Source organism: Odocoileus virginianus, chromosome 28 (genome assembly GCF_023699985.2).
Source record: "Odocoileus virginianus isolate 20LAN1187 ecotype Illinois chromosome 28, Ovbor_1.2, whole genome shotgun sequence".
Classification (NCBI taxonomy): Eukaryota; Metazoa; Chordata; class Mammalia; order Artiodactyla; family Cervidae; genus Odocoileus; species Odocoileus virginianus.
In genome coordinates this window covers 37,825,351-37,848,498 of record NC_069701.1, presented here as the reverse complement: position 1 = coordinate 37,848,498, position 23,148 = coordinate 37,825,351, and the positions used below count along the sequence as shown (strand labels likewise).

At 50.7% G+C, this 23,148-nt stretch overlaps 2 protein-coding genes and 2 non-coding genes across 15 annotated transcripts in view; 2 read left to right on the top strand and 2 right to left on the bottom strand.

Moving 5' to 3' along the window:
* The first annotated feature begins 2,153 nt into the window (after positions 1-2,153).
* CFL1 (cofilin 1) lies at positions 2,154-5,635 on the top strand. Of its 2 annotated transcripts, none has more exons than XM_020906472.2 (4): positions 2,154-2,268; positions 4,130-4,437; positions 4,711-4,787; positions 4,991-5,635. In XM_020906472.2, exons 1-4 carry the CDS (start codon positions 2,266-2,268, stop codon positions 5,101-5,103), a joined length of 501 nt encoding a protein of 166 aa, XP_020762131.1. In that variant the 5' UTR covers positions 2,154-2,265; the 3' UTR covers positions 5,104-5,635. The 2 variants fall into 2 exon arrangements, with proteins under 2 accessions (XP_020762131.1, XP_020762133.1); XM_020906474.2 differs by lacking the exon at positions 2,154-2,268 and adding an exon at positions 2,596-2,765.
* A 1,091-nt stretch (positions 5,636-6,726) lies between these two features.
* Positions 6,727-20,444, bottom strand: LOC110145995 (uncharacterized). Of its 6 annotated transcripts, none has more exons than XR_011484403.1 (5): positions 20,135-20,444; positions 10,189-18,774; positions 9,414-9,516; positions 7,358-9,222; positions 6,727-7,173 (listed from the first exon to the last, which is right to left on the bottom strand). It is a non-coding gene; the product is annotated as an uncharacterized protein (transcript). The 6 variants fall into 6 exon arrangements; XR_011484404.1 differs by having other exon boundaries at positions 6,727-7,440; positions 9,119-9,222; XR_011484401.1 differs by having other exon boundaries at positions 6,727-9,222.
* LOC139031953 (U6 spliceosomal RNA) lies at positions 12,298-12,400 on the bottom strand. The gene has a single exon (XR_011484502.1). It is a non-coding gene; the product is annotated as a U6 spliceosomal RNA (small nuclear RNA).
* Positions 20,445-21,629: 1,185 nt separating the features above from the next.
* Positions 21,630-23,148, top strand: part of LOC110145937 (uncharacterized) — a 40,529-nt gene continuing 39,010 nt past the window's right edge. For 4 of the 6 annotated variants that reach the window (XR_011484399.1, XR_011484400.1, XM_070457653.1 and 1 more), the window contains exon 1: positions 21,631-22,612. The gene's annotated coding sequence lies outside the window, so the exon portion shown is untranslated. Of the gene's footprint in view, positions 22,613-23,148 lie in introns of all 6 variants that reach the window. The other 2 variants (XM_070457652.1, XM_070457651.1) reach the window with 1 other exon arrangement.

The window sequence follows — 23,148 nt, the reverse complement described above, 5'->3', positions numbered from 1 at the left end:
TGCATGCAGGTAGTTTTGTAGGAGGGACTTTAAGAATGGGTACAGAGAATGAGGACACAAAGGTAACTCAAAGAGGAGCTGAAGAACCCTTCGGGGAAACGGTTGTCTATCCTGAGCTGGGGCTCCTCCACCCTGCGCTACGGGGGAGGGCCGTGAAGCCGGGGACACGCAGGGAAGCCCTTCAAAGCTTGGAGAACAGAGAATAGGGGACAGAGAACAAGTAGAAAGGGAACAAATAGGACGTGCTAGACTTCGGGGGCGCAGTCGTAAATAATCGGCCTGCAGTGCAGGAGACCTGGGTTCGATCCCTGGGGTCAGAAGATCCCCTGGAGAAGGAAATGGCAACCCACCCCAGTATTCTTGCCTGGAGAATACTATGGACAGAGGAGCCTGGTGGGCTACAGTCCATAGGGTCGCAAGAGTCAGGACACGACTGAGCGACTACACCACCACCAGACATCGGGGGATATGAGAGGGGCTGAAGTGGGCACGTTGTTGGATTCGGGGTGGCAGCCTGGGAGTAAGAAGCTCGGACAAAGGAAAACACTTCATCGTTTTTGTGACTCGTTGGAGGTGGGGGACCCTCAGGGAGGTTAAGATGGAAACTATGCACAGGGGTCCCAGTTGAGCCCGAGTCTACTCAGTGAGTTAGAGCAGCAGTCAGGGGTTATTCCGGAAGTGGAGAGATGCAGATCGGGGGCCGAACCGGAGCGGAGCTGAGAGGCGAGCGCCTGGGCTCCAGGCCCTCCCTTTCAAGCCCCGCCCAGCCCCAATCTCTCACCCGCTATCTCGCTCCACACTCCCGCCTCCCGCCCGACGCTGCCTTATAAGGAGCCTGCCGCCGGCCTTCGGGTTGGCCCCGCCTCCTCTAGTCTCTTGTCCTAATAAGGACATCTAGGGCATCCCGCAGCTAGGGGCGGGCGGGAGCGCGTCTCCAGGGTAACTGCGAAGTCTCCCTCCCCCTCCTCGTTGCTCTAGGAAACTCCGAATCTCTAAAAAGGTGGAGCCAGCCTTATCTCCGGCCGATCTCTAGCTGGAGGCGGCGGTCTAGCTGCGCCCCCCACTGAGGCTCCTGGGAGCTCGGTTGGTGGGCGATGCGACGGGATGTCCCCGACTACAACCCCCAGCATGCTCTGCGACGTACCCCACTAGGGTGTCGCTAGCCGGCTCCTGAAGACCAGGCTTCCAGCTGTTTATTGTTCTAAACTTTATTTTGCATGTGAGATCAATGCCCCGGGCCTCCTGTTTGGGACCTTGTCTTCTCTTCCTGCAGACTAAAAAGTCTTCGAGACCGACGAAATGTTCCCGGAGTCCCCCAACCCAGTTTGGTTTATTTTGAAGGTTATGCTTTCACAGAACTTCTGTCTCAATTTCTGAGGGTATTAATTTACCATATGCCTGGTTACCAACTCGAGAATGAAATTCAAGTCTGGTTTAATATCTATTTTCTCTTTTCACTGTCTAGTAGAAAAGCACATACTCTTTGAATCGAATGCACAAAGCCCCTTCTCCCTTTATTGCTTCATGAATTTGCCAAACACCTTTCGGCACAAATCTCTTATTTCCAAACATTTCCTTGTAGCCTTTCCTTTGTGTTTTTTTTCCTCAGTTTATTGACATTGCATATACCTTTTCTCAGTAGACAACATGGAGGATGCTTCATGAATACTTATTGTATTGGAGGGGCCTTATACTTGGCGATTCTCCTTGCTCTAGGACTGGATCCCATAAAAAAGAATAAATAGGTGCTTCAATTCAGAAAACTTAAATACTAACTCACTGAAATTTTTCCTACCAAGGTATCCAGAAAGTGCCAAGATGAAGCTTAGGAAAATCGTTTCGCTACTGGGTAAAGAGCTGCGAAGCCAAGGTTTATTCTCAGGTCTTATTACCAAACGCTGAGGCCTTCGCTGAGCTCGGAGCATTTCCTGGGAAATTCGACCTACGGGAGCGCTCTCCGTGCCACAGCCCCGCCTCTCTCTGCTGTTTCGGACTACCTTTCCCAGGATGCAACGTGGCGCTCGGCGACCGTCAGACGAAAAAGACTCTGTTACCCAGCGAGCCAGAAGACAGCGCAGGGCCCTCGGACTTCATTTCCCGTCGGCCCGCAGTGGGAGCCCCGGAAGCCCGCCCCGCCCCTCATTGTGCGGCTTGTACTAAACGGAAGGGGCCGGGAGAGGCCGCGTTCAGTCGGATCCCGGCAGCAGCTGCAGCGGCTCTTGTCTCGTAGGCTCTCCTCGCTATCGCCTTTTCGCTTCCGGAAACATGGTGAGCGCAGGCCACGGCGCCGCGCGGGAGGCGGCCGCGAGTCGATCATCTGGGCGCGCGAGAGGGAACGGGGGCGCGACGTCGGTACCCCCTCCCCCAGCTCCCGGGGCTGGACGAGGGTCTCGTGCTGAGGGGCGGGCGGCGCCGGGACGCGCGTGCGCGCCCGCGGGCGCCGGGGAGGGCTGGCTCGGACGTCGCTCGCGCGCCCCCTGGGCTCCCTTTCCCCTCCCCCACCCGGCTGCTGCGCCCGCGCGGCCCAGGGCCGTGGGGGAGGGGTCCAGGGCGCGTGCGCGCCCGTCCCCTCGCGGGGCCGCCGGCGTCGCGCGCCGCGGCGGGGCCGCCAAGAGTCACTTCTCGGGGACGCGCGTCTCGACTGGAATACGCGGCATCCAAACCTGGCCCGGGGGCGACGGAGGAAAAGCGCGCGAGCGATCTTGGCGCGCGCGCCCCACCCAAGGGCTGTTCCTGTCTCCGCGTCACCCTCCCTCTCGAGCGGGGTCCGTCTAGAGAGCAGGTGGCAGGGATGCCCGCGAGGGGCGGGGGCGGCGCTGCTGGCGGGGGATGCGGGGGTGTCCTGGCGCAGGCGCCAACGATTAGGGGCTTGCACCGCGCGCCACAGAGCGGACCGCGAAGATCTCGGCCGTCCTCCCCGGCTAGCGAGCCCCTGAAGGCGAGCCGGGTTCGCAGAGTACACCCGGAGGAGACTGGGACAGCGCTCCCGGCCGGCGCGTGCGCACACGGTCAGGCCTGGCCGCTGGGACCGAAGCCGTGGACTAACGGGGCCTTCGGCTCTCCCGGATGGGGCCTAAGGGTGGAGCCGCGTTTAGGGAAGTGACCCAGGCGGGCACCGCCCGGAAACCACCCCGTCCCCTGTGTTCGGCCCGAGGGCTGCGAGAGCCGAAGCTTGTGTAACTTGCCCAGGCCTGCAGCGCAGGGGGCCGATAAGGTCGTCGGCCCAGGCAATTCCATTGGGTTGAGGCCTTCCGAGGTGCAGCTGCCGCTGGGTACGAGGTTTTTTTTCGGGGAGGGGGCTGACTCTAGCCGATCTGCTTTCACCGCCTACTCCGGAAGCGGCTCAATCACGTGGCCGGCTTCCTCTGCAGTTCCGGGAGCGGGGGCAGATTTCACCGTGGACCGTCACTCCCTCTCCTGGCTAGGGTGTCCCCCAACACGACCTATAAGTTTAAAGAGCTCTCAGAGACTGTGGGCACTTGAATTTGGACCGCTGACTCCTATCAGCGACTTGGGGGCCTGCATTTTCCCGTGTAGGGCCTTAATTAGGGGTTTGTTGTTGCTTTGGTTTGGGGAGACCCCAGCAGAGAAGGGAATACCTTGTGTAATAACTGCTTGGAACCGTGCTGATGGGCTTGCTAGAACAGTTGAGCACCGTTGGTGGGTCCTGGTTCTATAGAGATGACTAAGATCTGGGTCCCTTTCTGCTATACGTGAAGTTCTGAGTCAGCACTTTATGCAAAAGCTGAGACTGCGTAGAAAACGGGGTCAGTAGTCTGTCGGTTCTTTTAATTCTGGACTCACATCTTGGCCAAGGCTCTGCTTCTCACAGGTCTTGGATCTCTAGCCTGCAGGATGTCGGGTGGAGAGGAATGCTGTTGAATTATGTGATCAAAGGTCCCTTTTTCTTTGGCTGCTATTCTGGGATTGTGTCACATCTGATCCTTTGATGGTGACCTGGGTGGGAAAATAGTGCCACTAGTCCTGGGAAGGGGATTAGTAGTAACCTCTTGGGGCTGAGGACTTTGCTTTGTTGGCCTTTAGACAGATCTCCTAAGAAAGCAAAAGAGGGACTTCAGGGCATGTCCCGGGAACTCTCCTTACGAGGTGCGTGTGGCTCATCCTCTAGGCCTCCGGTGTGGCTGTCTCTGATGGGGTCATCAAAGTGTTCAACGACATGAAAGTGCGTAAGTCCTCAACACCAGAGGAAGTGAAGAAGCGCAAGAAGGCGGTGCTCTTCTGCCTGAGTGAGGACAAGAAGAACATCATCCTGGAGGAGGGCAAGGAGATCCTGGTGGGTGATGTGGGCCAGACGGTAGACGACCCTTATGCCACCTTTGTCAAGATGCTGCCAGACAAGGACTGCCGCTACGCCCTCTATGATGCAACCTACGAGACCAAGGAGAGCAAGAAGGAGGACCTGGTGTTCATCTTCTGGTGAGCTCCTCTTGCAGGCACTTTCCCCTTTCACCTGCTCTATCTCTGCCCCACCCCCCTTTCCCAGGACAGGAAGGTCTGTGGCTCCGGCTTAATCCAGACGCCTGTGTGTCAGAGGAGGGTGTTGTAATAAAAAAAAAAAAACTTGTCAATGAGGAACCTGATGAAAGCGTGAGTGCTCGGGCCCAGCTCGGGGGTTTCTGGAAGTTGTTGATTGCCTGAGGGCACTTGCTGGGTTTGGAGGCGAGTTCTCTTGATTCTGTTTTCTTGCAGGGCCCCTGAGTGTGCACCCCTTAAGAGCAAAATGATCTACGCCAGCTCCAAGGACGCCATCAAGAAGAAGCTGACGGGTAAGGGCCAGCACTGCTGGTGCCATATGCCCTTGTGCTCGGGCCTTGGTTGCTGGGTGGGGTGAATGGCATGGCCCAGGAGATCCCTGCCTGCTGGAAGGGAGCCTGGTTCCCTCCATCTGTTCAGACTGGCTCCTTCCCAACCACAGCACCCCCCACCCCCACCCTTCCTGCTCACAGATGCTCCCCCTTCTTCCCCACAGGGATCAAGCATGAATTACAAGCAAACTGCTACGAAGAGGTCAAGGACCGCTGCACCCTTGCAGAGAAGCTGGGGGGCAGCGCCGTCATCTCCCTGGAGGGCAAGCCTTTGTGAGCCCCCTCCAGCCCCCTGCCTGGAGCATCTGGCAGCCCCAGACCTGCCCACGGGGGTTGCAGGCTGCCCCCTTCCTGCCAGACCGGAGGGGCTGGGGGGATCCCAGCAGGGGGAGGGCAGTCCCTTCACCCCAGTTGCCAAACAGCCCCCCCCACCCCCTGGACCTTCCTCTCCCTCCACCCCTGACGGTTCTGGCCTTCCCAAACCGCTTTTGATCTTGATTCCTCTTGGGTTGAAACAGACCAAGTTCCCCCCCCCCAGGAACCCCTGTTTGGGGGGGGCCTGTATTTTTTTTAACGACACCCCAGTCCCCCACCTGTTCCTCCCCTTTCCCATGCTGCCAACTTCTAACCGCAATAGTGACTCTGTGCTTGTCTGTTTAGTTCTGTGTATAAATGGAATGTTGTGGAGATGACCCCTCCCTGCGCCGCCTGCTTCCCCTCCCCCCTTTCCTCTGGTCACAGCCACTCATGGAAGCAGGACCAGTAAGGGACCTTCAATTAAAAAAAAAAAAGAAAAACCACAATAAAAAGGCTCACTAATGGGATGTTTGTTTCAAGGTTGGGGACCTTGTGCGGGAGGCAGGGTGGGAGAATGAGCAGCATCTCCTCTGTACCCACCTCTACAGCCCCCACACACCCTCATTTGACCCCTGTGACTGGCTGAGGCTCCTTTTCTGACAGTTCCCATTCTTCATTTTATAGCTGGCACCAGGCTGGCTGGCTAGGAGGTAGCTCAGCCAGGGTGTGTCTGCTACTGCCTGCAGGGGTCCCTTGAACAGAGGGGCTTCATGCCTGAACTGACTGCTTCTGTTGCCTTGATCCAGGTGGGCAACACGATGGTGAGGCCTGTCCTCTTATTCCCCATGCAGCCTTCCCAGATGTGGGCCTTGAGACTGCAAGTCACTGGTTGCCTCTTGAGCTTGTTCTCCGCCTTCAGTAGTTGCTCTTTGCTCTGCCTTCTCCCCTGGGTAGCTGACTCATTGTTGAGGGGTGGGTCCAGTGGCTGCTGTGAGTCACAAGCCAGGTTGAGCCTTTGGCCTTAAGCATCTGTCTGGGGTCTAGGGTGGGGCTGGCCAGGTGGAGCCCAGGACTTCAGACCAAGGTGTCTTGGGCACCACCTTCCTGGTGTTTAACCAGGAGGGTGTTGGCTGGAGCCTCAAGCCTCTTGCCAACTTTGCTGTGGGCTCTTTCCAGACTACTTTGGGCTTCCACCTGCCCCACAGGTAAAGGTGGAAGTCTTGCCCTAGGGGGTGGTGGTAATGCAGGATTTATACCTCCTCCCCAACCAGCTTCCCCATCAACTAAAAAGCTGCCTGGAATTAAAGATTGTTCCTTGGAACTTGCCAGTATTTCTGAGAGGGAGGCAGGAAGGTGTATTCCATTTTCTAATTAGGAAATGGGTGCAGAGTATTTTTAATAGTTTTATGTGTGGTCTGTGCCAGGGTTTATAAGGGGGTGGTGGCACGCCTTGACTGCTCCTGGGTTCCAAGTTCTGGCTCTTGTCCTTGATACACGGAGCTTCCTGGCACTCTGGAGAGTGGCTGAAGATATTGCAGGGGTGTGCCCCAGGGGGATGTACCTGGTGGGCCCCGGAACTGGAATGTCACAACAAGCAAGCCTCCTTATAAAACCAGGTTTTTTTATTTGTGAGCAGGCTGGAGACAAATGAACTCAAATGGACCAGCAGTGGGTGGAGGCTGTCCCTGTCTCTAGGGAGGGGAGGTCACAGTCCCCGGGCTTCCCCAGGTTGGGGCTCTGCTTAGCTCTGGCCAAGTGTGGTGTCCATGCTGCTCTGACTCCCTCTGGCAGGGCCTGGCACCTTGGGGCAGGGGTGGGGCTTGCCCTGAGAAGGCATAGTAAGTGGCTCCTAGGGCTGAAAGGCAGCCTGTCTGGAGTGGGAGATCTGGGGGCTTTTGGTAGCTCTAAGGCTCCCCCTTGAGGATGACAAGGGTGCTCCAGAGAAGCAGGGTGCTGGCCTGTTGAGTTCATGATGTCTCCCTGCTGTTGCCCCACCTTGAATGACTCCTCTGTCCGCAGCCCTGTCCTACTGTTCACTGAAGCCTTGCTACTGATGAGAAGGGAAGGGTCCTGGTCAAAATGGAGAGCCCTGGCCCTGCCCTGGGGTGCTCGTGCCAGCCAACTCCCCCCACCCCCACCAGCTCCACCTCTGCTCCCAAGTGCCAAGAAACTAGAGACCCAGGGTGGGAGGCCAGGAAGGCAGCAAGAGGGCTCCGCGAGGCTGGAGGGCTCACCTTGGCGTGTTTGAGCTCCAGCTGGCCCAGCCCAGTGGGGTTCTCATGGAAGGAAGACCCATGGGATGTGAAGTCCACGAGCTCTGGAGAGGAGAGCAATGACGACCCTGGCGGGGTGGCCCGCGCAGCGGCAGGGCTCACGGGGCGCGGGGCTTACCCTGCCTGGCTGAGTCCGAGGGGCACAGGGTGGATGGCTCTCTGTAGCCCACACCTGGTTGGTGGTGCGGGCCCTGTCCAGCTCCTTGTTGGCATTCTTGTAGTCTGCCAGTGCCCGCAGCTGCCAGGACAACAGTCCTGGGGCCGGCAAGGGCACAGGGTCCCTGACCCTCGCCTGCTTGCCCCCCCGGGTGGCTCAGCCCCCTGGCCTCCAGCCCGGAGGTTTGCTCTGGGCCCACCTCTCGCCTTGGCTGCCTGGGAGTCTCGCACGTAGTATCTCAGCATGTCTGACAGCTTCAGGTCCTCGTTAGAGGCCACTTGGCCCTCCAACTCCTGAAGCAAGAAGGTGGAAGCTGGGGACGGAGCTGGCAGAGGGGCTGCTAAGGACAGGGGTGCTGCTGTCCTCTAAATACCCAGCAGGGTCACCTGATATCCACTCTATGTCAAGCACTCATGTTCACGGGAGCAGGCCAGTGAAGGCTTCACAAAGCAGTTGGCCTCAGACCTAGATCTCAGGGGTTGAGTAGGGGTTAGACAATAGGCAAAGGCTTTGCAGGTGTGCAAGCCAGGTATGATTTTAGGGAACTCTAAGTTCAGTAGGGCAGTTGGGTGGCAGTGGCCAGAGCATACCAGGCTTAAAATGCAAGCTAGGAACTCTGGGCTTTGTGTCTTGGGCAGTTCCTGGAAGGGACAGGGTCACCGAAGGGCCCTGAGCAGGGAAGAGATGAGGAGCAACGGACATTTTAGAAAGATTGGCACACTCCAGTGACTTTCTTGGCGAAGAGTTCAGGAAGTGTGTCTGGGACAGAATGTTGGCAGCACAGCACAGTGCCAAAGGCACGTGGCACATCCTGGTAAAGGCCTTGCCAAACCCACTTCCCACCTCCTCCCCCATCACCACATGCACACACACTTGAGGCTGGATCCCTGACTTCACTCACACTAAACTAGTGTGGAGAGTGAGCCCAGGGCTTCATCGGGCCCAAGTTATCACTGAAAGATCCCAAAACGATCCTGGAGCCTTCCCCCAGCCCAGGACACTCTTCTGTGCAAAGAATCATGATCACCTTTCAACACAGAAGGCAGTACTCACCCTTAATGTTCAAAGAGCTCTGCCAATTTGAAGAAGCTCCTAGGCAGTGGGGAGGAGTTAGGGCAGGGGTCTTAGCAGGTGCTTAAAGTCTCCCTGCCCTTAGGGGAAATCTCTTTCTCTATCAAAGCCAAACAGGAGCTTCTGCACCCCCGCTAGAGCTGATAGTAGACTTCCACACAGTGACCCCTCATGGACAGACACAGTATTACAGGCATAGAAAGGGGGGAGAGGGGCCAGAGGGAATCCACGTCTTTAGCTGGTTTGACTTCCTGTGATCCCAGACTGCTCAGTGCAGCTGAAATAGGCATGTAATCATCTGCCAGGCTTGCTGGGATAGAGCCTCCCATCAGAGCCCCTTGGCCCACCTGTCAAGCCCCACCACGGGTGTCCCACCTCTCAAGCCCCACCACGGGTGTCTGTGGCCACGGGCAGACACAGGAAATTTCCTCTCTGGGGAGTATGCCACTGGGTAGAGAAGGTAGGGAATCCAGGGCCCCTGGAGTTCTGCGTACACTCATGAGTGCATAACTTGGTCTGCCCGCAGATAGGTGTCCTGGATGCAGGCGTGGTACTCCAGCAGGAAGGTCCTCTCATGCTCAAAGAAATCATCCACCTCCTATGGGAGCCAGACAGGACCCACTTACACTGAGCCACCAGAAGCAGAGCAGCTAAGGGCTCCCAAGGGTGGCATGATCTCCCCCAGGCCAGAACCCCCAGTGGCTTCCCTCCCACAGCCACCCAGAGCCTCAGTCCTTGCTGTGGACTTGAGGCCCTGGGTTGAATCCAGAGAAGGGGCCTAGGAGTCACCTTGAGCCCTGACATCCCAGTGATGGAGGGCTTCATCTGCAGACTTCATGATATTCCTCAGAAACCCAAGGTGCTCCTTCCTGTTCTTTCCTTGGACAGTCAGCTGAGACACACATGGGGAGGGGGTCGATGTTGCAGGGGGAGGGCATTAGCACCTCCCACCCCAGGCACATGCCACTGTCAGAGCTGATGAGTTGGAGGCCTGAGCCCACTTAAGAGTCCTGTCCCCCACCCCCAGGGGTGACCCCAGCTCACATCCTGGCTATATTCCAAAAAGACAAAGAAGTTGTGGTCTCGACACAAGGTGGGGTGAGCTGCCAGTTGCTGCAGAGACTTCATGGATCGTAACTGTCTTCTTGAAGATAGCCAGGTATTCCCCACGGAGGACAGCAGGCAGCTCACAGCTCCCTTGCTGGCTCCCATCATCCTGCCCCTTCCCCTCTGCCAGCCCCAGAGTAAGGAGCAGGGTCCCTAAACATTCACAGAGGGTAGTCAGGAGGGAAACCCTGGGCCTCTCAGGTGAGATTGGGCTGGGGCTTTGTCAGGCAGACAAGAAAGGGAGGCAAGGGACTTCCCAGAGGTTAAGAATCTGCCTTGTAATGCAGGGAACGCAGGTTGGATACCTAGTCAGGAAACTTAAGATTCCCACATTCTGAGGAGCAACTAGCCTGTGCACCACAACTAAGAGTCTGTGTACCAAAACTAAGACCCGACGAAGTCAGATAAATAAGTAAATGTTTAAAAAAAAAAAGAAAGAAAAGGAGGCAGCACTCACGCTTCAAGCTCCTGCTTCATTTTGGCAAACTCTTGCCGTGTGATTGAGCGGTCTTCCTCATCCAGCTTCTGCAGTTTTTCCTTTGAAGCCTCAAAGAGTCTGACTGTGGAGGGGCTGGGGGGATCTGCTCAAAGGAGGACAGAGCTGGGAGACCTCTCATTATCCACATGGCCGTCACCCGCACCCTGAAGCCTGGCCCTGCCTCCCCACCTCCCCTGAAGGCCCAGGCCGGCTCCCGCTCACAGGGAGACCGGCGTACCCCCTGTTCTCCCAGGCTGGCTCCCCCTCACGGGGAGGCCTGCATACACCTCCCTCGTAGGCATCGTGCAGCCAGATGAACTCCTCATGCTGTCACATGACGGAGAACTCAGTCTGGGTGAAGTGAGGCAGGCAGCTCCGGAAGCCGAGAAGCCTATCTGAAGGGGTCTCCCCTCTCCTGCCCCCCGCAAGTCCTACACCCACCAAGCTTCCTGCGTGCGCACCCACTTTTGGGCCACCCCTGTCCCACATGCCAGGTGAGGCCCAAGTTGGGGCTCTCGTGTTCCTGATCACCCTTAGGAGGGTAGACACTTGGGGCCTTGGGAAAAGGCAGTCAGAGACTAGATGAGACGCTCTCTTTCTCAGAGGGGCAGGGGGAGAGAGCCAGGTTGAGAAGCCAGGCCCAAAGGCTCTGTTGGCATCTGCCCACCAGGTGAGCCAGGCTGCTCGGGCTCCTGAAGCTTCCTTCGGCAGCCACCGGAACCACACCCCTGCTCCCGGTGCAATGTCACCTTGGTCTGAACAGTGAATTTCACCTTGTCCCGCTCTGCTCGCTGACGGCATCAGAGATCTCCACCTGCAAGGAGCCGTCTCCCTGCAGGCCCACTGACATGGAGGAGGCCTGTGGGGGACAGGAGGGCCCTGACGTGACTGACCACCACCATCCCCATCCTGGCCGCAGGCTTCCAGTCCTCCTGCAGAGCCACCTCAAAGTGTTATTTCCACCATGGCCTGGGGTCACTGGCTGCACCCCACCACACACACCAAAGATCCTGGTAAGTCACTGCTCAGGGCTTCACAATGATACTTTCCCACCTGGCCATCCTCTGAAGTAGGCAGAATTTGCCCCATTTAAAGGCCCAGAGGCTGCCATCCCCAGAGAGGTGAAATAATGTGGCCTGAACCACACAGTTGCCACGTGGCAGGGCCAGATTGAAACAGTTTTTCAATTCCACATCCCACGTGCTTCCTCAGCTACCTGCCCAGCCCTTCCCAGCTGGTTACCTCAGGTACCTCTCACCAGGTGTAAAGACAGTCCCACCCCTTTCTGAGGGGGTCCTGAGACCATTCCATTCACTACATTTAGTGTCAAGAGGCACAGACTTATAGGTCAGGCACTTGTATCTCTCCAAATGAAAAGATCCCTGAGGCACCAAGCTACTAGTTCATTCTTGCACTGAGCTATCTCAATATGCATTTACTGAACACCTGCTCTGTCCATACCACTGGGCCAGGAGGTACTAGAGACAAGGTCAGAAGTCACTCTCGCTCCAAGCACAGCTCACTTCTCACCCTCAGAGGCCTCCCTGTCTCCTCTCATGGGCTTTGGCCTATGTTTAGGACACTGAGGGACCACTCATAGATTAATTTTATCTGGCCCTGAGCTTCATATAACAATGCAGTTACATAGAACACACTCTTTTGTTGACCATGTTCTTTAAAATACCCATCTATGTCGTTGAGCATGGTGGTTCTTTTTCATTGCTGTGTGGTGTCCCACTCTATGACCACATCGTGGTTTATCTAGTCTACTGCTGTTGGTGCTCATTTGGATTATTTCCAGTTTGCAGTTATTATAAATAAAGCTACCATGAACATTCTTGCATATATCTTTTGAGGGACCTAAGTACTCATTTCTGTTGGGTATGAGAACTGCTTGGTCAGAGGGTAGGCATGTGTTTAAAATGCTTTCATAGATGCTGCCAAACAGTTTCCCAAGCTGATTGTTCTAATTTACACTCCCACCAGCAGTGTATGGAAGTTCCAGGTGCCTTTGTCAGTTATATGTGTTGTCAATATCCACAGCTCTATGGGATGTGTTTTCACTCTCATTTTTTTTTTCTCTTTTTTTAATTTATGGAATGCTTCACGAATTTGCGTGTCATCCTTGCACAGGGGCCATGCTAATCTTCTCTGTATTGTTCCAATTTTAGTATATCTGCTGCCAAAGCGAGACTTTTCACTCTCTTAATGGCTTATAATTCTACAAGCTCAACAAACCAATCTTTTCTTTTGTGGTTAAGGATGTTTTTGTACTCTTGAAGAAACACTCCCACCCCAAAGTCATGAAGATATTCTATTTTTTTTTCCAGAAACAGTTTTAGGTCTATGATCCATTTTCATATATTTATATGTAGGTCTATGATCCATTTAATTCATTTTGTATATAGTGTAAACTGTGGGTTGTGATTCATTTCTGCCACATAAATAGCCAGTGGTTTTAGCACTCTTTGTTTAAAAACATTGTATTTGCACTTATCCATCAGAGGGAAGACAAAATGAAAACCACAATTGCAGAAAACTAAGCAATCTGATCACATGGACCACAGCCTTGTTTAACTCAATGAAACTATGAGCCATGCCATGTAGGGCCACCCAAGGTGGACGGGTCATGGTGGAGAGTTCTGACAAAACGTGGTCCACTGGAGAAGGGAATGGTAAACCTCTTCAGTATTCTTGCCTTGAGAACCCCATGAACAGTACGAAAAGGCAAAAAGATAGGACATTGAATGATGAATTCCCCAGGTTGGTAGGTGCCCAATATGCTACTGGAGATCAGTGGAGAAATAACTCCAGAAAGAATGAAGAGACAGAGCCAAAGCAAAAACAACACCCAACTGTGGATGCAACTGGTGATGGAAGCAAGGTCTGAAGCTGTAAAGGGCAATATTGCATAGGAACCTGGAATGTTAGGTCCATGAATCAAGGCAAATTGGAAGTGATCAAACAGGAGATGGCAAGAGTGAAAATCGACAATTTTAGGAATCAGTGAACTAAAATGGACTGGAATGGGTGAATTTAACTCAGATGTTAAATTATATAATTTTTATATTTATAAATTATATAATTTATAAATATATAAATTAAATTATATCTATTACTGTGGGCAAGAATCCCTTAGAAGAAATGGAGTAGCCGTCACAGTCAACAAGAGTCTGAAATGCAGTACTTGGATGCAATCTCAAAAACGACATAATGATCTCTGTTTGTTTCCAAGGCAAACTATTCAGTATCACAGTAGTCCAAGTCTATGCCCTGACCAATAATGCTGAAGAAACTGAAGTTGAATGGTTCTATGAAGACCTACAAGACCTTCTAGAACTAACACCCCAAATATGTCTTTTTCATTATAGGAGACTGGAATGCAAAAGTAGGAAGTCAAGGAATACCTGGAATAACAGGCAAATTTGGCCTTATAGTACAGAATGAAGCAGGGCAAAGGCTAACAGAGTTTTGCCAAGAGAACGCACTGGTCATCGCAAACACCCTCTTCCAACAATACAAGAGAAGACTCTATACATGGACATCACCAGATGATCAATACCAAAATCAGATTGATTATATTCTTTGCAGCCAAAGATGGAGAAGCTCTATACAGTCAGCAAAAACAAGACTGGGAGCTGACTGTGGCTTAGATCATGAACTCCTTATTGCCAAATTCATTCTTAAATTGAAGAAAGTAGGGAAAACCACTAGACCATTCAGGTATGACCTAAATCAAATTCCTTACAACTATACAGTGGAAGTGACAAATAGATTCAAGGGATTAGATCTGATAGGCAGAGTGCCTGAAGAACTATGGACGAAGGTTCGTGACATTGTACAGGAGGCAGTGATCAAGACTATCTCCAAGAAAAAGAAATGCAAAAAGGCAAAATGGTTGTCTGAGGATGCCTTACAAATAGCTGTGAAAAGAAGAGAAGCTAAAGGCAAAGGAAAAAAGGAAAGATATACCCATTTGAATGCAGAGTTCCAAAGAATAGCAAGGAGATATAAGAAAGCCTTCCTCAGTGATCAATGCAAAGAAATAGAGGAAAACAATAGAATGCGAAAGACTAGAGATCTCTTCAAGAAAATTAGAGATACCAAGGGAACATTTAATGCAAACATGGGCACAATAAAGGAGAGAAACAATATGCACCTAACAGAAGCAGAAGATATTAAGAAGAGGTAGCAAGAATACACAGAAGAACTGTACAAAAAAAGATCTTCATGACCCAGATAACCATGATGGTGTGATCACTCATCTAGAGCCAGACATCCTGGAATGCGAAGTCAAGTGGGTCACGGGAAGCATCACTATGAACAAAGCTAGTGGACGTGACGGAATTCCAATTGAGCTATTTCAAATGCTAAAAGATGATGCTGTGAAAGTGTTGCACTCAATATGCCAGCAAATTTGGAAAACTCAGCAGTGGCCACAGGACTGGAAAAGGTCAGTTTTCATTCCAGTCCCTAAGAAAGGCAATGCCAAAGAATGCTCAAACTATTGCACAATTGCACTCATCTCACACACTAGCAAAGTAATGCTCAAAATTCTCCAAGCCAGGCTTCAACAGCAGGTGAACCATGAACTTCCAGATGTTCAAGTTAGATTTAGAAAAGCCAGAGGAACCAGAGATCAAACTGCCAACATCCGCTGGATCATCAAAAAAGCAAGAGAGTTCCAGAAATACATCTATTTCTGCTTTGTTGACTATGCCAATGCCTTTGACTGTGTGGATCACAACAAACTGTGGAAAATTATTAAAGAGATGGGAACACCAGACCAGCTGACTCACCTTCTGAGAAATCTGTATGCAAGTCAAGAAGGAACAGTTAGAACTGGACATGGAACAACAGACTGGTTCCAAATCGGGAAAGGAGTATGTCAAGGCTGTATATTGTCACCCTGCTTATTTAACTTATATGCAGAGTACATCATGAGAAACGCTGGGCTGGATGAAGCACGAGCTGAAATCAAGACTGCAGGGAGAAATATCAATAACCTCAGATATGCAGATGACGCCACACTTATCATAGAAAGCGAAGAAGAACTAAAGAGCCTCTTGATGAAAGTGAAAGAGGAGAGTGAAAAAGTTGGCTTAAAATTCAACATTCAGAAAACTAAGATCATGGTATCTTGTCCCATCATTTCATGACAAATAAGTGGGGAAACTATGGAAACAGTGACAGTCTTTATTTTGGGGGGCTCCAAAATCACTGCAGATGGTGACTGCAGCCATGAAATTAAAAGACGCTTGCTCCTCGGAAGAAAAGTTATGACCTAGACAACATATTAAAAAGCAGACAGAAAAAGAGACTCAGATGTATAGAACAGACTTGTGGACTCTGGGAGAAGGCGAGGGTGGGATGTTTCAAGAGAACAGCATTGAAACATGTATATTATCTAGGGTGAAACAGATCATCAGCCCAGGTTGGGTGCATGAGACAAGTGCTCGGGCCTGGTGCACTGGGAAGACCCAGAGGGATCGGGTGGAGAGGGAGGTGGGAGGGGGGACCGGGATGGGGAATACATGTAAATCCATGGCTAATTCATTTCAACGTATGACAAAAACTACTGTAATGATGTAAAGTAATTAGCCTCCAACTAATAAAAATAAATGGAAAAAAAAAGAAAAAAAAAAAGAAAAGAAAAAGCAGAGATATTACTTTGGCAACAAAGGTCCATCTAGTCAAAGCTATGGTTTTTCCAGGAGTCATGTATGGATGTGACAGTTGGACTATAAAGAAATATAAGCACTGAAGAATTGATGCTTTTGAACTGTGGTGTTGGAGAAGACTCTTGAGAGTCCCCTGGACTAAAAGGAGATCCAACCAGTCTATCCTAAAGGAAATCAGTCCAGAATGTTCATTGGAAGAACTGATGTTGAAGCTGAAACTCCAATACTTTGGCCACCTGATCCGAACAGCTCACTCATTTGAAAAGACCCTGATGTTGGGAAAGACTGAAGGCTGGAGGAGAAGGGGATGACAGAGGATGAGATGGCTGGATGGCATCACCAACTCAATGGACATGAGTTTGAGTAAACTCTGGGAGCTGGTGATGTACAGGGAAGCCTGTTGTGCTGCAGTCCATGGGGTTGCAAAGAGTCGGACACGACTGAGCAACTGAACTGAACTGATTTGCACTGTGATTTGTTTTGGTGTACACCCTGGCAGAAAATCAACTGACTTCAAAAGTGATCAATTCTGTATTCCCTATTCTGTTCCACTGATACACATCTATATTTTTGATATCACACTCTCTTGATTATTATAATTGATAGGTAATATGGAAATAATGTAGAATTAACTTTGTTCTTTTTCAAAATCATTTTGGCTCCTGTAGGTCCTTTGCATTTCCACATAAATTTTAGAATCAGCTTGTTAATTTCAATCCCAACTTTCTGAGATTTGATTGAGATTACATTGAATCTATAGGTCAATTTGGGAAGGATAGACATTTTTACAATACTGTATCTTCTAATCCATGAACATGGATATCTTTCCAATGATTCAGGTCTTCTTTAATTTTTCTCAGTAATGTTTTATAGTTTCTCCATAGAGGTTTTGCACACTGTGGCACAAGAGCTTAATAGCCCTGTGACATGTGGGATCTTCCCATGCCAGCGATCGAACTGGTGTCCTCTGCATTGGCAGGCAGATTCTTAACCTCTAGACCACTAGATATGTCCTCTCTAGCTTCTTGATATTGAAATTAGATCACTGACTTTTTAACCTTTCTTTTTTTCTAAAATATACATTTGGAGGTATAAATTACTCTCTGGACACTGCTTTAGCTACAGCTTATAAGTCAGCACTTTTTAAAAAATGTGCTCATACTTTTATTTCTTTGTCGAACTGTACTCACACTTGATGTGAAAGTCATTCAGTCGTGTTCGACTCTTTACAATCCCACGGACTATACAGTCCATGGAATTCTCCATGCCAGAATACTGGAGTGGGTAGCCTTTCCCTTCTCCAGGGGTGTTCCCAACCCAGGGATCGGACCCAGGTCTCCCACACTGCAGGCAGATTCTTTACCAGCTGAGCCACAATCACATTTTCAGGAAGTCTGTACGAAAACAAATCTCTTTAACTTTGGATATTAAAAAGCATCTTAACATACAGAATTCTGTCACATTTTCTTCTTTTTTCTTATCATTTTCACCACAATTATTCATAAACAGACATATTAGGGACAATCATTCTGCCACAAGTCATCATAAGACTCCATCTGTTATTTAGTCGCTAAGTTGTGTCTGACTCTTGCAACCCCACGGACTGTAGCCCACCAGGCTCCTCTGTCCATGGGATTTCCCAGGCAAGAATACTGGAGTGGGTTGCCATTTCCTTCTCCAATCTTATACGTTTTGATATGTCATATTTTCAAAATAATTTCTTAAAAAATTGCCTAATTTCCATTATAATTTCTTCTTTGACTTATTATTTAGAAGTATGTTGTTCTTTCCACTGCCAGTCACCATAGTTCCTCCAAAGTTGTCATCTTCAAGGCAGCCCTTACAAAAAGGACAGTCACCTGTCCTTCACTATCTCCCAGAGCTTGCTCAAACTCATGTCCATTGAGTGGGTGATGCCATCCAGCTATCTCATCCTCTGTTGTCCCCTTCTCCTCCTGCCTTCAGTCTCTCCCAGCATTGGGGTCTTTTCAAGTGAGTTGGCCCTTTGCATTAGGTGGCCGAAGTATTGGAGTTTCAGGTTCAGCATCAGTCCTTCCAATGAATATTCAGGACTGATTTCCTTTAAGACTGACTGGTTTGATCTCCTCGCTGTCCAAGGGACTCTCAAGAGTCTTCTCCAGCACCAGAGTTCAAAAGCATCAATTCTTCCGTGCTCAGCTTTCTTTATGGTCCAACTCTCACATCCACACATGACTACTGGAAAAACCATAGCTTTGACTAGATGGACCTTTGTCAGCAAAGTAGTGTCTCTGCTTTTTAATATGCTATCAGTTGTGCTAAAACTCTAATTGTAATCATGGGTTGATTTCTTCTTTTAATTATGTAATTTTTTATTTTGCATATTTGAAATTATGTTATGAAGTACATAAAATTGAGGAGTGTTTTATCTTCCTGTTGAGTTGACTCTTTTTTTTGACTCTTTAATAATTATAAAATATCCCTCCTTTTTTTCTAGAATACTTTCTCTTCCAGTCTATTTGTTTGAAATTAAAAAGGCCACACCAGCTTTCTTTTGGTTAGTGTGATCATAGTGTACATATTCCATTAGTTTCTCAATATTTCTGTGTTCTTAAAAGTATGTCTTTTTCAAAATAAAATTATTTACAGCTATCCTGTCTTTGTTGCTATGTGTGAGTTTTCTCTAGTGTGGCAAGCACGGGCTACTCTTCATTGCAGTGCACGGGCTTTTCATTGCTGTGGCTTCTCTAGTCGCAAAGGACAGACTCTAGGTGAGCAAGCTTCAGTAGTTGAAGTACTCGAGCTCAGCTGCTCCTCGACATGTGGGATCTTCCCGGACCAGGCTATAAGCCTGCCATCTTGCTGTTTGTCTCCTGTTTTTTGTTCTTTTATTCTTTCTTGAATTCTGTTAGATTAATCAAGTATTTTGTTATTTCATTTTCTCTATTGTATTTTTACTTATCTGTTCATTTATTATTCATCTTTCTATATTTATAGGAGAATTTTGAAGAAGGTAATGCTTATTCTAAAGGACAAGATCTAATACTAGACTATAAGAGAGTCTGGTACCTACAAAGGTTAGGTGCCAGTGGGCTGTAACCACAAACCCATCAGTTTGACAGCCCAGGACATCTTCCCAACACGTAGCATTCACTATACAGTAATAGTAATACAATAGCTAACACTTAGATTTGCCCTTCCTATATGGCAGGCATATATATAAACGAATTTAACTATGAATATGAACATAGATAAACACTGAAACGATGCCTTCTTTTCTACACTTTGGTCTGTCAGTCCCTTTCACTTCATCAAATTCCACTTGAACCCCACTCCTCACTTGTTGGCTTCTCCAGCACCCCCAGGGCAAGCTCTTCCTCTGTCCATATGCCTGCACCGCCCACCCCCACCCTTCTCCCCCACCCCCCGCCCCCGACAGTCTGGTTCATTGGTGCAACAGGCCCCCAAGTGCCCTGCCTCCTTTCTTGGTAACTGCTTGAGAGAGATGGGGCTTCAAAAATGGACTATGGCTGCTCCATCCTTATAGGATAAGTGGCCTTTTAGTCACAGCCCATTACGTATGTATCTCCTACCCTTAAAAGTGTGCACCTCTGTATGCCCACCCCCAACCATCCTTAGCACAAGGATGCTCAGAAACTGTCAAATGAAGTCAAGAATGAAGGCTGACTGGTCTTCTGATTGTATAACACAGATACACATGTAAACCATTAGTGGTGAACAGTATTCCCCCCACCTTGGGAAAGCAGTATTCCAGCCCCTTCTCAACCCATAACATCCTTCCATGAAACCGGCATGAGTCGGCCCAGGGGAGGGGAGGAAGGAGTAAGAGTGACGGGTCCGTTTCCATCTGTCGGGGTAAAGGTAAACCCTGCCTCCTCACCAGTCCCCAAGCGGATGCCACCCCCTTGCTCAGATCGCTTTTTTCTCTAACTCTTGCGTGAGCGTAGACACACACACACTCTCTCTCTCTTTCTCTCTCACTCCCTAATTGGGCATCAGCGGATATTATGGAGGGAGGTGTAGGAATGGCAGGGGGTTTGCATCCTTTCTCTACCTTGCTCTCCTTCCCAGCTTCTAGATGCTCCCCCATCACTCTCCTCGACTACAGCACTAAAGGATTCCGCAGCGGGTCACTGCCCGCGCGCTGCGGCAGCTTGGTCCGCTAGACCTCGCCCCGAGGAACGGACCCAGTGGGGATCCTATCCACTAACGGAGGCGCCCTCCCCTCTCTACCGAGGAGTCACCTGGAGCCGGGCGTGGTTCCCACGCCGTTCCCTCGCAGCCGCGCCTCGTGATTGGGTAGCAGGTTTACCGTGCGGGACGCCATTGGCTGCAACGCCTGTCGTTCCTGTGCCCAGGCCCCACCTTTAAGGGGCAGCCCGGAACTGAGAGGGCAGGGAACAGGCCACAGCGTGGAGGCGGGAGGCGGGGGGATGGGGAGGGGGTTGCTCTACAGTCGCAGAGGTCTGGAGTCCTGTCAGCCCCCACCTCCCGGTTGGTTGACTCCCGCTCCCTGGCGCTCTGGGCCTCGCCTTCCAACGGCCTCGCGCGGTCTGCGCGTGCGCACTAGTCCACTCTCGCGCCCTCCAGGCGGTGGGCGGGGCGGCGGGCCAGTGGGCTGGGTGGGAGGGTGGGAGGGTGGGGGGAATGGGGAGCTGGGGTGGGGTGGGCGGACTAGGGACCACGGAGAGGCGTAATGTCTTTGGAGAAAGGGGCTCTGTTTGGATATCCGCTCGGGGACAGGAGGGAGTGGCGGGGTAAGCCACAAAGAGCGGCAAGGGGGCGCGACAAGGCCCGCTGCCAGGGCCCCCGAGGCCAGGCCAGGATCTTCGGGCTGTCGCAACTGGAGCCGGGAAGCAGAGGGGCGCAGACGATGCGAGAAAAGTTATGGATGCCCTGGAACGGGCTCATCGTCATTGGCAGGAAAATGGAGCTCCTGGGTAGAAAGACGCGAAGACCTAAAACGTGGGACCCGAAGCTTGAGTCTGAGAACTGGATACTGGAAGATGTAGAAAAGACAGTCTTAAGAGGAAAGTCAGGCCGGAGTCCGGAAAGGATGGATGTGAAACGAGTGCGCAGTGTATCAAGTGCATTACAGATTTCGGCAGGTTTGCGGAAAGACAGCTCAAAGGAGGTGTGGGGAAAGCAAGAATTCAGACACACAGTAGAGGCTGAATCTGAGAGTGCAGGGGCTGCAGTGGGATCTCGGAAGGGGCCTGCGTTTAAAGAGAAGTTGAAGTTTACTGACGTGGAAACCAGTGGAGAGGACTTGAGATCCAGAGGATACGAAGTAAAGCAGAATGAGGAGGAGCTGAGGTCAAGTGGAGAGAAACTGAGTTCCAGTGGAGAGAAGCTGAGATCGAGTGGAGAGGAGCTGAGATCGAGTGGAGAGAAGCTGAGATCGAGTGGAGAGAAGCTGAGATCGAGTGGAGAGAAGCTGAGATCGAGTGGAGAGAAGCTGAGATCGAGTGGAGAGGAGCTGAGATCGAGTGGAGAGGAGCTGAGATCGAGTGGAGAGAAACTGAATTTGAGTGGAGAGAAGCTGGAGTCCAGGGAAGAGAGGCGGGGATCCAGGGGAGAGAGGCGGGGATCTAGGGGAGAGAGGCGGGGATCCAGGGGAGAGAGACGGGGATCCAGGGGAGAGAGGCGGGGATCCAGGGGAGAGAAGCTGGGAACAAGTGGAGAGAAGCTAGTACCCAGGAGAGAGAGGCGGGGGTCCAGGGCAGAGAGGCGGGGATCCGGGGCAGAGAGGCGGGGATCCGGAGCAGAGAGGCGGGGATCCAGGGGAGGGGATCTGGGGACAAGTGGAGAGGAGTTGAGATCCACTGGAGATAAACAGCGTTCAAGTACAGAGAAGCAGCGATCCAGTAGGGAGAAGCTGGGGACTAGTGGAGACAAGTTGGCGCGTTCAAGAATGGGGAGCATAAATGAAGAGCAAATTGAGAAAGTGGTGGAAGTGGTTGGGGATGAAAGATTGATAGAAATCACCAATGCTGAGATGGAAATTCCTTTTGAAAGTGTAGAGGCGAATGATGAAGAAGAGAATGAGGACGGGGTGGGGGAGGAGGAGGATATCTTAGAAGAAGAGAATGATAATAGTGATGAATCTGTTTCTATGGAAGAGAAAGCAATTATAGAGGAGGAAGATGAAGTGAGTGAGGAGATGGAGAATGTAAGAAGGAAAGAGGAGCAAATAGGGGATGTTTTGCAAGTCAAAGAGGAGAAATTAGAGTGAAGCAGAATGCTATTGACCCTGAAGGGGTAAATAGAGAAAGCATCTGAGCCTAAGAGAAGAAAGAGTGGGAATGAAGAGCTACTGGGAATGAGGTGGACACCAGGACCAAAGGAAGTGAAAAAGCCTGATAGAGGGAAGTGGAACATTTTGGGAAGAAAGAGATTTGTTAATGTGTCGGTAGCTAGAGGAAAAGTGGACATTGGTTTCTTGGAAAAGAGCTGTGACTAAGGAGCTTGTAGAGAAGTGCTTGAGAAATGGATTGAGGACGGGCCAGAAAGATTTAGTTTAACAGATGATTGAGTTTATGAGATGTAGGAGAATGCATAGTGAGAAAAATGGACAGTGACAGCGGGATGAGGATAGATCATGAAGGTGGTGGAAAGAGATGTGGGCTGGAGTGATCAATGTCTGATAGAGGATCCTAAAGGATGAGGAGCTCGACAAAGGCGAGAGCAGAGATGAGAAAATAAAGAAGTGACGGAAAAAAGTAAGAAGCTACATCCCATAATAGTAATCATGTTTGTTGGATTTTAAAGTTATTTCTTCCCTGTTTCTCTCCTCTCCCATGTAGCTGATTTTACAGTGCAGTGGGACAGGCCTCACACTGGGTCCTGTGTATCTGGTCCAGCCTCCCTGATCTTCCCTCTAGCCTGCAAATTGTATCCAGAATAACTTCCAGAATAACAGAATAGCCCTGTTTTATTTTATTTCTTGGCTGTGCTGGGTCTTTATTGCAGCATATGGGCCCTTCATTGTGGCCCACGGGGCTTAGTTGCCCCCTGCATGTGGGATCTTAGGTCCCTGACCAGGGACTGAACACCCATCCCCTGCATTGGAAGGCAGATTCTTAACCACTGGGCAACCAGGGAAGTCCCATGGGTTCCCCTATTTTAAATTTAGTTATTTATTTTTAAATGAAACAAAAAGTATTTTTAATGATAAAAGGTACAATTCACAGAGAAGATAGGCATCGTAAACCATTAGCCACCTAACAACAAAGAAACAAAGATACATAAAGCAAAA